We start from the raw sequence: 16,515 nt of genomic DNA, 5'->3' as shown, positions 1-16,515 counted from the left end.
ACTGGAAGAAGCTAAAAAATAAAATTAATTAAGCACTTGGTGAAATGGGAAAAAAAGTATGGGTAAAAATGCAAAAGATTTTGCATAAAACACTGGTCTGAAGGACTTAGACACTGCAGCAGACATACTCAGCAGAAAATCTAAGTCCCCTGTGTGTGTGTGTGTGTGTGTGTGTGTGTGTGTGTGTGTGTGTGTGTGTCATTTTTATCATCATTATTGACCAGCAAGTTGCCAAAGTGGTATCAAATTAAAAGGACTTCCATCAGCCGGCTGAATAAGCCATATGCACATTATCAATGAAAATTGATATGTTCTTACATCAATACCATGTATCTTACACATGTTTAGTTTTTCTCTATAATACTTGATAGGGCCTACAGTAGGTTTCATATAGCCTAAATGATTCACTGAAAGAGCCTATTTGAGTGCCTAGAATGCACTTTTTACAATCTAAAAATCTGCAGTCCATTCATAATTAATTAATTATTGCCAGTATCCGTATTGGCACATGGAAATGTTTTGCAGATTAACACCTGGTTTCTAATTCTCTCTCTCACCCCTACGTAATCTATGTCAAATTTTATAGTGTTTTCAGGTCTCTTCCACAAATACAGTCTCCTTTATTATTCTTAAACAAAGTGTTTGCAGTACCAAATTGTGTTCTGTGCAAAGTTCTACCAGATGGCTTCATCTTTCAATCCTTTTGACCAGACCACGTTGTTCTACTATTTCTCATTCTCTTCCTTTTTTGCTATCAAACTCCAGTCCCCCATCACAATTAAATTTTCATTTCCCTAAAATTGCTGAATTGTTTATTTTATCTCATCGTACTTGTTGTCAGTCTCTTCATTAACTGTGTAGCAAGTACCCCCATGTAGCCCGCCCAGCAAGCCGTGCAGTCTAACGCGCTGCTTCCCCAGCAGGAAGGCATATCGGCCCCTGGCACGAATCCGCCTGGCAATTGTTGTGCAAACACTGTCTCCATGTACGTTTACACCCCATCATTACTCTACCATGCAAACACGCAGTGGTGGGGTGAGTGGACTGCTATAGCATATTGTGGGGTTGTTAACCACTGAGGGCTACGGCAGGGATGAAGTCTCTCCATCGTTTCTAGGTCCCCGGTTCAATACACTCTCTCATGGATTTTTACAATTGTGGCAGGTCATTAGTTTTGTCCATCTTGACTGCTTTTATCCTTTCACTATGCTGTTCATCATAGTTTACCTGCATTTCTTTTTTTTCTTCCCCATTATTAGTCCTTGCATTAACCCTGATACGATTCTGCATTGACAACCATGTATACACATGACCATAAATCTGGTGTTTCCTACTGCCACAAATCACCAATTCCCACTATATATAGCTTCAACTTATCCAGTTCTCTTTGGAGTTTTTACAGCTTACCTACATTATTTATTCCCTCCTCTGACCTATACAAGGCCATAATTGTTTTTCAGATGACAATGTGCTCCTGAGCAGTCCTCATCTGGAGATGACTGAGGGCTTCTCCATCTGCAGAATATTTTACACAGGAGCATGCAACCATCATCAAACTACACAGTAGAGATGCTTGTATTTAGGAAATATAATGGCTGTACATTCCCTTGTTTCCAGCCACACTGGTTGATGTTATAATGCAAGGTCAGTCAGTCAACCACATTATTGTTCCAGCAACTACTGAAGGATGCTACCCCCTTTCAGATGCTAGTGCTAGACTGGACTTTCCACAGCCATTAATTTCCACAGGCTTCCACTCCTATCATTTTGAAGGCTTCCAAACATGATAGGAAGCTCGTGATTATTTCATAAACATTGTGATATTATCTAACGAAGGGTTATTCACTTATGATGATGTTCTCAATATATTCAAAATACACCATTTGTGTGAAGTTCACCCAGAACTCACCCATAGCTGTTGAAGGCAGATCATCTTCAGTAACAGTACAAATAGGGCACAGAATACTGACAAACAACAATTTGGGCTCCTCTTTCTTTCCAGTCCATATGATTGCATGAACATATCATATAATTCTAACAGCCAATTTCCCTGGTGCACAAGATTATGTTCTGCTTCCCGTCTAGCAGAGATTTTGACTGTTATATAATGTTGCATGTGTGTGCTTTGGAAGGAATGTTCAATGGTTTTTATACAGGAAAAGGGTTGTGTGTTGGAGTCCCTGTTTCATAACCTTCACATTCATCTGACAGGCATTTCACACTGGGTGTCCTCCAAATCAACAGGGACTTCCTTTACTAATAAGTAAAAGGGTTTTTACCCTGAAAAGAATAGTCTGCATTTTGCATATCCATGAAATAGTGTCAGGTGTCCACATGTTGTCATTTTTGTTTGGGTGTCGAGGTCTGTGGGAAAAACTTTGCATGGACTTTTCTCTTCTTCAAAACATTCTGGAGAATGTCTTGAACATTTGATTTACAGATGTCATTCACTGTGATTTGAGGCCCCAAGATGTTGACATGCTGCTGTTGTATGTCCAAGACACTGTCTGCTTGCTACTGACTGGTTGAATCACATCTGCAGTTTAGAGTTATTAGTTCGAGCTGCCGCCACAGTTATTGTACTCCTGGCATATAAATGTCATAAGTAAAGTTAGTCTTGGTACTTTCTGGACTGGAGGTATATTGCTGGCACAGAGAATGTCATTTCTGACTCTTAATACTTTATTTATGTACCTGTATTGACAATAGCACTGCAAGTATGCAGCATGGCAGCAACACGAAAGTGCAGCTAATTTTTAAAGAACTTTCCTTGTTAATATAATACTTTCATGTAGAAGAAGGTGTAATTAGATGAATGATGAACACTAACTTCACTTAACGAAGGTTATTTAGCACTTGCACATACAAGAGCACGGAGTGAACTGCCTCCAGCCAGAACACATACAGTATATATAAAGCTACAGAGCATTCCAGTACAATGATTCTTGACATTTGTGGATACTTCTAGAATGTACTCGAACCGAATATAGAAATTAAAATTGTATAGTCCAGTTGAGTTTTGAACTCACGACTCTCCATGCAACAGTTCAGTATCATAACCACTACAACACGGTGCTACTCAGCTTCTTTTACGACACTGCTCCCTCCTTACGAGAAAAGCGTCTCAGTGTTACGTCATCCTAGTCCGGGAATGAGTCATTGGTCCTGCATATTCTGACTCCCAATGACTGATTCTCACCCTGGCGATGATCATCTTAGAACTTCTTTTGCTGCTACGCTCTTCGTCACGTATCTGCTTGTCGCCTGTCACTGGAGCTTCGAATTTACCCTGGGTTGCAGGATCCTTGTAGGGCTTCATTCGAAGGATGGGCCATATCTCTGATCTTTTGTCGTCTTGTGTCAGGGTCGAAATCTTCAACTTCATAAGTAATAACAGACAACTGTCTTACAACCTTATAAGGTCCAAAGTAGTGCCTGAGGAGCTTCTCAGAGAGACCAACATTCCGAACAGGAGTGATGATCCAAATGAGGTTGCCAGGCTGGTAGACAACAGTGAGGTGGCTTGCGTCATACCTTTGGTGATCGTTTTCTTGAGCCTGCAGCGTGCAGCGTGCAGAGTTGAGCGAACTGCCAAGATTCCTCAGCTCTGGTTAATACCTGGCTGACATAGTCGTCATCCACGTCATCAGGATGTAACAGAAACACAGTGTCCAAAGTCTTAGTCACCTCCCACCCATGCACCAGGAAAAATGGCATTAATCCTGTGATGTCTTGTTTGGCAGTGTTGTAGGCAAACATCACGAAAGATAGCACCTCATCCCAGTTGCTCCACTCAACACTGACGAACACTGATAGCATGGCGGCCAAGGTCTTATTAAAGTGTTCAGTAAGCCCATTAGTTTCCGGATTGTAGGCAGTCATCATGTGATGAGTAATATTGCACCAATGGTTTATGTCTGTCACAATATTCGATTGAAAAACTTTCCCTCGATCTAGAATTAACAACATTGGAGCACCATGTTTTATTACAATGTCTTCCATGATGAATTTGGCTACCTCGGATGCTTCAGCTGTTTTCACGGCTTTTGTAATGGCATAGTGTGTCAGATAATCAGTGCAAAAAATAATCCATCTATTGCCACTAGCAGATGTATGAAACTGTCTGAGGAGTTCAATCCCAACACACTGGAAAGACGTTTCAGCTAGTGGAATTGGTAAAGTCGGCCAGGAGGTTTCTGAGGAACTGCCTTTCTCCTCTGGCACTCTCGACAGTGCAACCCATAGTGATAGATACTTCTAAATAAACCTGGCCAGAAAAGTCTCGTGCGGGTTCTATCGTATGTCTTAATAAATCCTAAATGTCTGGTCTCAGGTGTCTCATGGAATTTCTTTAGAACATCTAAGCGCAAGTGTTTAGGAATCACTGGTAGCCACCTCTTTCCAAACGGATCAAAGTTTTCCTTGCAAAGTAATCCATTAACTACCTTAAATTGTCCTTTCACATTCTCTGACCGATTTAAGGCAAGCATAATTTGAGATATGTTGGCGTTCTTCTTCTGCTCAGCAGAGGGATCCTGGAGTGCAGCGAGACAGTCACTATCTTCATCAAAGTCTTGAAGGTCTTGCACATGGTTTCTTGAGAGACAGTCGTCATCTTGGTGTTTTCTTCCACTTTTGTACACTATGGTAATGTCATACTCTTGAAGATGTAGTGCCCACCTGGCGATTCATCCTGTTGGATCCTTAAAACCTGTCAACCAACAAAGTGAATGATTGTCTGTAACAACTGTGAATGGCCTTCCGTAGACATACTTTTGAAATTTGCACATGGCCCAGATCACAGGAAGACATTCTCTTTCTGGAGTCAAGTAGTTCCTTTCGGCTTTTGTAAGTGTCCTAGAAGCACAGGCTATAACCATATCTTTTCCATTCGAAATTTGCACCAGAACAGCACCGATCCCATACCTGCTGGCATCTGTGTGTAGTTCTGTAGGTGCTCTCTCATCATGCAGACCAAGTACAGGATCAGTCATCAGAGCTTTTCACGGGACATCGAAAGAATCTTGTTGAGCACCAACCCAGATAAATTTATCATCAGCTTTTAACAACTCCTGGAGTGGCCTGGCTTTGATACAAAAGTCTTTGATAAAATGACGGTAATAAGAACACAATCCGAGGAAGCTTCTCATATCTCTGATACTTTTAGGAATAGGAAATTCTGTTATAGGTCTCACCTTTTCTGGGTCTGGCCGCACACCTTCGTTCGACACAAGATTTCCAAGTATTTTGATTTCTTTTGCTCCAAAGAGACACTAGCTTGGATTAAGTTTCAGTCCACCTTGTTGGAGACACTTAAGAACAGCACTCAGGCTCTCTATACTTCCATCAAATGTCTCTGAGAATACTATAATGTCATCCAAATAACAAAGACACATTGTCCACTTCAGGTGCCTTAGAAGATTATCCACCATCCATTCAAAAGTTGCTGGAGCATTACACAAATCAAACAGCATTATCTTAAACTCATACAGGCGCTCAGGGGTGATGAATGCAGTTTTCTCACGATCAGCTTCATCTACTTCGATTTGCCAGTATCCCAAGTACATGTCCATGGTTGAGAAAAACTTAGCCCCCTTCAGACAATCTAGTGTATCGCCAATTCTTAGAAGAGGTTAAACATCCATTTTAGTTACCTTATTAAGCTTCCTGTAATCAACACAAAAGCGCCAACTGCTATCCTTCTTCCTGACGAGGGCCTCTGCTGACGACCATAGGCTCTACGAAGGCTGAATGATTTCATTCTTCATCATTTTCTCTACCTCGTCACAAATTACTCGATGTTCCAGTTGCTGACACACAGTATGCTCTCTGGCTTATTGATTGATGGTCTCCAGAGCTAATCCAGTGCTTCACCATCACTCTGTCTGTTTTGCTCTTCACCTGTGGATTGAAGCATTCAGTGAACTCTTGAAGAACAGCAAGTAGCTTCTTCTGTTGTTCCTTAGTGAGATCTGGTGATAGCTGAGCTAGAAGATCTTGTCTCATAGTGGGGGCACTAATTTCGCCCACAGACTCGGCATGGGAGGTTTCTATGATGCTCAGCTGTTCTTCAATTAAGAGCTCAGCATTTGCTATGCACATGTGTCTTGGAATGATCTGTGGTTCTCAGTGACAGTTAACTATCCACAATCAACAAAATCCGTTCTTAAACGAGATGACAGACGCTGGGATGACCAAGTTATTCTTCAGTGGTATGCTTCTCTTACATTCCACTACAAGATCCATGGGTTGATGAATGGCATGATGTGTGACAGTTACCTTTCTAGCGCTGACTGCAAGAATGACTACTTCATCCAGCACACACAGTCTCCACACACTCAGACGCGCATCTTCCTGTCCACAATATCTCATCTCGTCTAGCATAATCTTCAAGTGACCACAATCTATAATTGCCTGAAAAGCTTTCAGAAAGTCCCATCCGAGAATGACGTCATGACTACACTCTTGTAAGATGATGAATCCTAAGGGCTGTGTATGGCCACTTATACTCACATGAATGGTAAATCTTCCTGTAGGTTTTACATATTTCCCATTGGCCACCTTCAGCAGAGATGTTTTGTTGTTGATGAATATGGTTTACTGCAACTGGCAACAGTACTTCTCCAAAATGACTGAATATGATGCTCCGGAGTCCACAAGAGATTGGGCTAGTTGGCCATCCATGAGGACATTGACATAGTTTCCTATCATTTTTGTAGTGATCAATGGCAGATGATTTTTCTCTTCAGCGACCTCACCTCCAAAAAAGGTCGCACCCTTTAGTTTTCCAGGTTGCAGTGGCTAGGTGATCAGCTGAAGCTTCTAAACAGCGAGGGAGACCTTGATTGGTGTGCTGGGGAGCGTCTTCTCCAGTGGCTAGCTTGCGGCGATGGTGACCTACATTGTCCTGCACCCACATCTTCTTGTTCATCTTCGTCAACCTGGAGTTGGTGTCACCTAAGATTGGTCTGCTGTCTTCTGGTGCAGGCACAGTCAAATATCCACTGCTTTTCTCAACAATAGCACACCACAATGTCCTGGTCGGCCACAGTGGAAACATACTGACTGGTTATCCTGGGTCCTCCAGATATTAAGTCTTCCTTGGTGCCCAAACAGGTTCCTCACACAGCATTGTAGGAATGTAACTCCACCTTGGTCTCGACTTTTTCACCATTTTAAAAGGAAATGAAGGACGAGAGATTGGGTTCAATGTCTGTTCTACTTCCTCCCCTATGACCTCTTGAAGCATCTCGGTTTTTTGCTCGCTGTGCAATCCAAATGCCTTCTGAACTTCCTCTCTCACTATCTGACGAAGAACACTTGTGAAATCAGTTGCAACCTCCATCACAGACATCAATATGACGTTTGGAAGCTGTTCAAACTTCTTGCATGTAATTCTTTTTTTGATGCATTGCTGGGGTTGCTCGTCACGTAAACGGTGGCTCTATCATGGCCTGATGGGAGCGGTTATGTCATGGCCTGATGGGAGCCGTGTCATCAATAATGTGCGCTATCACAAGTTACAATACCCATCATCTCCACTAGAATAATGTCACGTAGAAGAAGGTGTAATTAGATGAATGATGAACACTAACTTCACTTAACAAAGGTTTACTCGGCACTTGCACATACAAGAGTGTGGAGCAAACTGCCTCTGGCCAGAACATATAGAGTATATGAACAGTTACGGAACATTCCAGTGAAATGATTCTTGACATTTGTGGATACTTCTAGAATGTACTCAAACTAAATATAGAAATTAAAATTGTACAGTACAGGTGAGTTTTGAACTCATGGCCCTCCATGCAACAGTTTAGTATCATAACCACTACACAACAGTGCTACTCAGCTTCTTCTGTGACAATATAAATGTGGCCCACAATTCTACACAATTTACAACTTCTATCACTTGGAGGGAACAGTTGCTGTTTTCTATGTTGATAATATGCAGATACCAAGTGGCTTGCTTTAACATCGTAACATGAAGGCAGTGATTTACAAGACAAGATAGTGCTCCACATTTAGGTTCTACCTATGCATTGGATTTGAGGCTATTGGACTCATATATCAGTGGTTTTCTACACCAATCTGAGTAAAGACTAGATTTATTACACCCCCCCCCCCCTCTCTCTCTCTCTCTCTCTCTCTCTCTCTCTCTCTCTCTCTCTCTCTCCCTCTGTGTGTGTGTGTGTGTGTGTGTGTGTGTGTGTGTGTGTGTGTGTGTCTCTTCCTCAGAACAAAAACATGAAATGCAGGGGTATTCCAAGAAAGCCAGCCATCTGTAAAGTGTGGAGAGCAGGAGGGAAGAAATGGGAGAAACAAGGCCATGGTTTGTGCATGGACATCTCAGCTGTCAACAGCACTGCCCAAGAAATGCTAGGTTCTGAGTTCTAGTCCTGGTCCACCAAAAAGCTTTAAACTCTCAGCAAGTTTCAGAACATACACAGTTATGATATGAATACAGTAAGAACAAAGTTCTCACATGACACGGACAGATGGTAGACACAACTCTCCTCCCTGACAGTTTCTAATGTTTACAGCAACAGGAAGGACAGCCAGCCACAGAACCATACGAAAATAACTGGTGAGTCACGGGTAAGCGGCTGCTCATCATTAGTGGTTGCTGTTATGTGCGAGCAAAACACTGAAGATACAGAAGATGCGAGGACGCAATGTATGGATACGGTTCTTCACAATGAGCAAACAGACAGAATTTGCTTTTCCAACAGATAGTGGAAATTTAATTCCAGAAACATGTTTCTGCTTTTTCAAAAAAATTGTGACCACTGAAGTGGTTGCCTTGGTTTGTCCGTACAACAATTTATAATAGAAAGAAACTTCCACATGGGAAAAATATATTAAAAACAAAGATTCCAAGACTTACCAAGCGGGAAAGCGCCGGCAGACAGGCACATGAACAAAACACACGAACACACACACAGAATTGCTAGCTTTCGCAACCGATGGTTGCTTCTTCAGGAAGGAGAGGGAAAGACGAAAGGATGTAGGTTTTAAGGGAGAGGGTAAGGAGTCATTCCAATCCCGGGAGCGGAAAGACTTCCCTTAGGGGAAAAAAAGGACAGATGTACACTCGCGCGCAGACACACACACACACACACACACACACACACACACACACACACACACATATCCATCCGCACATACACAGACACAAGCAGACATATTGTGACCATGTCTGCTTGTGTCTGTGTATGTGTGTGTGTGTGTGTGTGTGTGTGTGTGTGTGTGTGTGTGTGCGCGCGCGCGAGTGTACATCTGTCCTTTTTTTCCCCTAAGGGAAGTCTTTCCGCTCCCGGGATTGGAATGACTCCTTACCCTCTCCCTTAAAACCTACATCCTTTCGTCTTTCCCTCTCCTTCCTGAAGAAGCAACCATCGGTTGCGAAAGCTAGCAATTCTGTGCGTGTGTTCGTGTGTTTTGTTCATGTGCCTGTCTGCCGGCGCTTTCCCGCTTGTTACAACAATTTATAATGTTTCACACAAAAAACAACTGCAAAGAACCCCTAAATGAAATGACATTCTAGTCATACACAACTGAAAATGTGACCATACGAAATGTGTAATTGAAAGAAGTTTAAAGCAATCACATATTTAGAAGGAAACAAACACTTTCATTAAATATATCTGACAGCGACCCCACAAAAACTGGCTGATAAGCTGTGAATGTAATAGCCAATTATGTCCACTTAAAATAGGGAAGCAAAAGAAGAAAGATATTGTTCAAAAACTGGTAGCTACTCACATTCAGTACTGTCATCAGACTTCCTTCTACATGAAATTTACAACAGTGATCTTGATATCCACAAAACAGACCCTATCTCATTAGCTGTAATAATAACCAGCTTGTTTTATTAATGTGATAATGTGATAATGCCTAAAGCAGGTGTTGACAGATGTGAAAATTACCGAACAATCAGTTTAATAAGCCACAGCTGCAAAATACTAACACAAATTCTTTACAGACGAATGGAAAAACTAGTAGAAGCCGACCTCGGGGAAGATCAGTTTGGATTCCGTAGAAATATTGGAACACGTTACCTTACGACTTATCTTAGAAGAAAGATTAAGGAAAGGCAAACCTACCTTTCTAGCATTTGTAGACAGAGAAAGCTTTTGACAATGTTGACTGGAATTCTCTCTTTCAAATTCTAAAGGTGGCAGGGGTAAAATACAGGGAGCAAAAGGCTACTTACAATTTGTACAGAAAGCAGATGGCAGTTATAAGAGTCGAGGGACATGAAAGGGAAGCAGTGGTTGGGAAGGGAGTGAGACAGGGTTGTAGCCTCTCCCCAATGTTACTCAATCTATATATTGAGCAAGCAGTAAAAGAAACTAAAAAAAATTCGGAGTAGGTATTAAAATCCATGGAGAAGAAATAAAAAATTTGAGGTTCACCGATGACATTGTAATTCTGTCAGAGACAGCAAAGGACTTGGAAGAGCAGTTGAACGGAATGGACAGTGTCTTGAAAGGAGGATATAAGATGAACATCAACAAAAGCCAAACAAGGATAATGGAATGTAGTCGAATTAAGTCGGGTGATGCTGAGAGAATTAGATTAGGAAATGAGACACTTAAAGTAGTAAAGGAGTTTTGCTATTTGGGGAGCAAAATAACTGATGATGGTCGAAGTAGAGAGGATATAAAATGTAGACTGGCAATGGCAAGGAAAGTGTTTCTGAAGAAAAGAAATTTGTTAACATTGAATATAGATTTAAGTGTCAAAAAGTCCTTTCTGAAAGTATTTGTATGGAGTGTAACCATGTATGGAAGTGAAACATGGATGATAAATAGTTTGGACAAGAAGAGAATAGAAGCTTTCGAAATGTGGTGCTACAGAAGAATGCTGAAGATTAGATGGGTAGATCACATAACTAATGAGGAGGTATTGAATAGAATTCGGGAGAAGAGGAGTTTGTGGCACAACTTGACCAGAAGAAGGGACCGGTTGGTAGGACATGTTCTGAGGCATCAAGGGATCACCAATTTGGTATTGGAGGGCAGCGTGGAGGGTAAAAATCATAGAGGGAGACCAAGAGATGAATACACTAAGCAGATTCAGAAGGATGTAGGTTGCAGTAGGTACTGGGAGATGAAGCAGTTTGCACAGGATAGAGTAGCATGGAGAGGTGCATCAAACCAGTCTCAGGACTGAAGACCACAATGACAACAACAATGCCTCTAACACTCTGCAGAATTATCAGATATGCCTTCCTGCATATAACCCAAGAACAATTTACCAAGACAATATGTGAATTATTTTCTCTGGTTTAAAGTTTCAAGCTACTTATATTAACAAAGAAGAAAAATATTGTGTCATTTGTACCTCCTTCCATCCAAGCTCGCACAAAAATTTGTTCACCATATCTAACTTCTTCTATTTGAACATTAAGAGGATCAAAGTGGAGTTGCTGGTTTAACTCCTTATCTCTGAACAGGTCCATGTTGTAAAGACTTTTGTGTCTGACACCATTATGTTCCACCATATCCTGAAACAAATGCAGATATTTAACAAACCATATTGATCTTTTTTCAGAATAAAATTTAATTGTCACTTGCAAATATATTTTTATTACACGTTACTGATTTTGACAAATTAATTGGGCATTTTCAGGAGCTTTGTACTGGTTTAGCAGATGTCAGTATCTTCTTCATAGAAGTGTAATGCCACAATATTTCCAGAAATGTAAATATTGTTTGTGATTATTGTAAACATAGATTGATACTTAATAGCTTGGCACATAGGAAGAGATAGAGTGCTACCTCCCAAAAAGAAGACTTGTTACAATTACAAGACACTTTCACAAAACTTCCAGCCACAGCCCCCACCAGCAAAAGGGAAACAGAGAAACACACATTATTCATGCACACAGGGAAGCACACCTGTCTCTCTCTCTCTCTTTCTGTTTTTCTTTTTCACACACACACACACACACACACTCACACTCACACACACACACACACACACACACACACACACTGACAACTCCAGCAGCTCAGACCAGAATGCATGAGCTGGTAGTCATATGTGCTTTGGCGTGCTTCCTTGTTTGAATAAATGATGTGGGTTTCTCTTTTGCTGGTAGAGGCTGTGGCCGAAAGTTTCATGTTGTTGTTGTTGTTGTTGTTGTTGTTGTGGTCTTCAGTCCTGAGACTGGTTTGATGCAGCTCTCCATGCTACTCTATCCAGTGCAAGCTTCTTCATCTCCCAGTACTTGCTGCAACCTACATCCTTCTGAATCTGCTTAGTGCATTCATCTCTTGGTCTCCCTCTATGATTTTTACCCTCCACACTGCCCTCCAATGCTAAATTTGTGATCCCTTGATGCCTCAAAACATGTCCTACCAACCGGTCCCTTCTTTTTGTCAAGTTGTGCCACAAACTCCTCTTCTCCCCAATTCTGTTCAATACCTCCTCATTAGTTATGTGATCTACCCATCTAATCTTCAGCATTCTTTTGTAGCACCACATTTCAAAAGCTTCTATTCTCTTCTTGTCCAAACTAGTTATCGTCCATGTTTCACTTTTATACATGGCTACACTCCATACAAATACTTTCAGAAACGACTTCCTGACCATTAAATCTATACTCGATGTTAACAAATTTCTCTTCTTCAGAAACGCTTTCCTTGCCATTGCCAGTCTACATTTTATATCCTCTCTTACTTTGACCATCATCAGTTATTTTACTCCCTAAATAGCAAAACTCCTTTACTACTTTAAGTGTCTCATTTCATAATCTAATTCCCTCAGCATCACCAGAGTTAACTCGACTACATTCCATTATCGTCATTTTGCTTTCTCTAAGTCTACAGATGCTAGAAACGTAGGTTTGCCTTTCCTTAATCTTTCTTCTAAGATAATTCGTGTTAGTATTTTGCAGCTGTGACTTATTAAACTGATAGTTCGGTAATTTTCACACCTGTCAACACCTGCTTTCTTTGGGATTGGAATTATTATATTCTTCTTGATGTCTGAGGGTATTTTGCCTGTCTCATATATCTTGCTCACCAGATGGTAGAGTTTTGTCAGGACTGCCTCTCCCAAGGCTGTCAGTTGTTATAATGGAATGTTGTCTACTCAGGTCTTTCAGTGCTCTGTCAAACTCTTCATGCAGCATCGTATCTCCCATTTCATCTTCATCTACCTCCTCTTCCATTTCCATAATATTGTCCTCAAGAACATTGCCCTTATATAGGCCCTCTAAATACTGATGAAGTCAGTACTGCGAGGAACTTACAAGCTTGATGCACCATGATGAGCTGCTGCCAGATGGTGTTTGGTGGTTCCCCAGTCTCATCACAGAGACTGCGGTGGGGCTGGTCCTATAAGCACCTGTGGCTAGTTTAATACCCTCATGTTGGATGGTTCAACAACCTTCATGCAAGACTGCCTCACTAACCCATAAGATGTGCATCTGTAGTCTATCCATGAATGCACAAAATCCCTATAAAGCTGGAGCAGACGTGCCCTGTCTGCTCCACAAGACCTGTGACTAAGGCACTTATGATGCTAAGGCATTTCATGACATTCGGTACCTTCTAAATTCTGGCTTTCAGGTCTTTCAGGTGTAGGAATCATGACAGTTTGGAGTCAAAAATGAGGGCCAAAAACCTCACAGAGTCTCTAAAATGTAGAATGGTGCCCTCATATTCAAGGCAGGTAAATTAAAAATACGAGGATGATTAAAATGAACAAGCACACACTTATCTGAAGAAAACTGAAACCCTGTCTTTGCAACCCACTCCCCTAACCTCCGCAATATAAATTGCAATTGAGGGGTTGAAACACTGCCCTGAGGTAACACTCTCCTGCTCAAAAATGATCGGACAGCATGTCACCAACTCAGGACCTAACAAAGTGCTTAGACAGGAAGGGCCATATGAAGATGGGGAATTGGCCACAATAGCCCATTGATGGAGTTGCATGACAATACTGAGTCTCCAAGTAATGTCATACGCCTTACTGATAGCAAAGAATATACCCAGACAGTGATATTTACATATGAAAGCTTGCTGAATAGCCCCCTCCAAGGGCAGGGAGTTGACAGTGGACCGAAATCTCTGCAATCCACACTGAGAGTAGCGAAGGAGTTGCCTGCTCTCTAGCAACCAGACCAAATGATGGTTAACCATTCACTCCAGGGTCTTTCCTACATAGGTCGTTAAGGTGATGCTCTGTTAACAACTAGGACATATGTGGTTATTTTTTGGTTTAAGGAGGTTTATCAGAATATCCCCTCTCCACAAGCTGGGAAATTGTCCTGCTTGCCACATCAAATTAAAACATTCGAGGAGGATTACCTTCGACACCACTAGAAAATGTCAAAACACACAGTACCAGATATGGTCGTGACTAAATGTGCCAATTCCATCACCTACATTGATACAGGGCAGTTGCAAGACTCAGAGCTGTGGGATCTTAAGTCCACCTTTCCCCTCTCTACAGTCACACGATAGTGACAAAATGCCAGAGTGTGATTGGCAACAGCAGTAATTGTTGCAAAATGCTCTACCATCATTTGAGCAATGTCTCTGGGCATTATTTGGAGACATCACTGTTGATATGAGTGAACAACTGTGTTTGCTGGAAATCCTCCTCATGGTTTCCCACACTTTTGTAGAACAAGTGGAATGGTTGATGGAGTCCAGGAACATTTGCCATGACCTTCACTTGCTCTCTTTAATTACACATCTAGCCTTGACACTTGTGAGCTGAAATGCCCTGAGGTTGTCTGTTGCCAGGCAGTACTTAACCCATCAAAGAGCCACACACCAACCTTAATTGCTAAGTGGCACTCACCAGTCCACCAAGGTAAAGGTTGCCTCCTAAGATGACCTGAGGACTTTGGGATGGGTAAGTCAGCGGCACGGTGGATTACATGTGTGATGTGGTCCAATCATTTCTGGATGCTGTTGCAGTGTTCAAACACAACCAGCCAGCTGAACAGTGTCGAGTTAGCCCTGCTAACCATCCATCTGCTGGCTTTTCTTTAAGTAGATCTCCATCGAGTATGTGGATCAACAGTGGGAAGTGGTCACTGGACTGAAAGTCATCAGTTGCTTCCCAATAAGCAGAGACTTAAGCCCAGAAGAGCAGAAAGAGGAGTTGATGGCTGAGGACGACCCACTGTTGTTGTTGTTGTTGTTGTTGTTCTGCTGGTCTTCAGTCCTGAGACTGGTTTGACGCAGCTCTCCATGCTACTCTATCCTGTGCAAGCTTCTTCATCTCCCAATACCTACTGCAACCTACATCCTTCTGAATCTGCTTAGTGTATTTATCTCTTGGTGTCCCTCTACCAATTTTACCCTCCACACTGCCATCCAATACTAAATTGGTGAGCCCTTGATGCCTCAGAACATGTCCTACCAACCGATCCCTTCTTCTAGTCAAGTTGTGCCACAAACTTCTCTTCTCCCCAATCCTATTCAACACCTCCTCATTAGTTATGTGACCTACCCATCTAATCTTCAGCATTCTTCTGTAGCACCACATTTCAAAAGCTTCTATTCTCTTCTTGTCTAAACTATTTATCGTCCATGTTTCACTTCCATATATGGCTACACTCCATACAAATACTTTCAGAAACGACTTCCTGACCATTAAATCTATACTCGATGTTAACAAATTTCTCTTCTTCAGAAACGCTTTCCTTGCCATTGCCAGTCTACATTTTATATCCTCTCTACTTTGACCATCATCAGTTATTTTACTCCCTAAATAGCAAAACTCCTTTACTACTTTAAGTGTCTCATTTCATAATCTAATTCCCTCAGCATCACCAGAGTTAACTCGATTACATTCCATTATCGTCATTTTGCTTTCTCTAAGTCTACAGATGCTAGAAACGTAGGTTTGCCTTTCCTTAATCTTTCTTCTAAGATAATTCGTGTTAGTATTTTGCAGCTGTGACTTATTAAACTGATAGTTCGGTAATTTTCACACCTGTCAACACCTGCTTTCTTTGGGATTGGAATTATTATATTCTTCTTGAAGTCTGAGGGTATTTTGCCTGTCTCATATATCTTGCTCACCAGATGGTAGAGTTTTGTCAGGACTGCCTCTCCCAAGGCTGTCAGTTGTTATAATGGAATGTTGTCTACTCAGGTCTTTCAGTGCTCTGTCAAACTCTTCACGCAGCATCGTATCTCCCATTTCATCTTCATCTACCTCCTCTTCCATTTCCATAATATTGTCCTCAAGAACATTGCCCTTATATAGGCCCTCTAAATACTCCTTCCACCTTTCTGCTTTCCCTTCTTTGCTTAGAACTGGGTTTCCATCTGAGCTCTTGATATTGATAGAAGTGGTTCTCTTTATTCCAAAGGTCTCTTTAATTTTCCTGTAGGCAGTATCTATCTTCCCCTAGTGAGATAAGCCTCTACATCCTTACATTTATCCTCTAGCCATCCCTGCTTAGCCATTTTGCACTTCCTGTCGATCTCATTTTTGAGACGTTTGTATTCCTTTTTGCCTGCTTCATTTACTGCATTT

At 41.6% G+C, this 16,515-nt stretch overlaps 1 protein-coding gene across 3 annotated transcripts in view; it reads right to left on the bottom strand.

The window, feature by feature from the left end:
- The window catches only part of LOC126278245 (uncharacterized), a 230,757-nt gene that overhangs the window by 56,838 nt on the left and 157,404 nt on the right, over positions 1–16,515 (bottom strand). For all 3 annotated transcript variants that reach the window (XM_049978230.1, XM_049978232.1, XM_049978231.1), the window contains exon 13: positions 11,347–11,509. In XM_049978230.1, the coding sequence (XP_049834187.1) occupies positions 11,347–11,509 (163 nt within the window). The remainder of the gene's footprint in view (positions 1–11,346; positions 11,510–16,515) is intronic.

The sequence above is a fragment of the Schistocerca gregaria genome, chromosome 6 (genome assembly GCF_023897955.1).
Source record: "Schistocerca gregaria isolate iqSchGreg1 chromosome 6, iqSchGreg1.2, whole genome shotgun sequence".
Lineage (NCBI taxonomy): Eukaryota > Metazoa > Arthropoda > Insecta > Orthoptera > Acrididae > Schistocerca > Schistocerca gregaria.
This window is presented reverse-complemented; position numbering and strand designations above follow the sequence as displayed.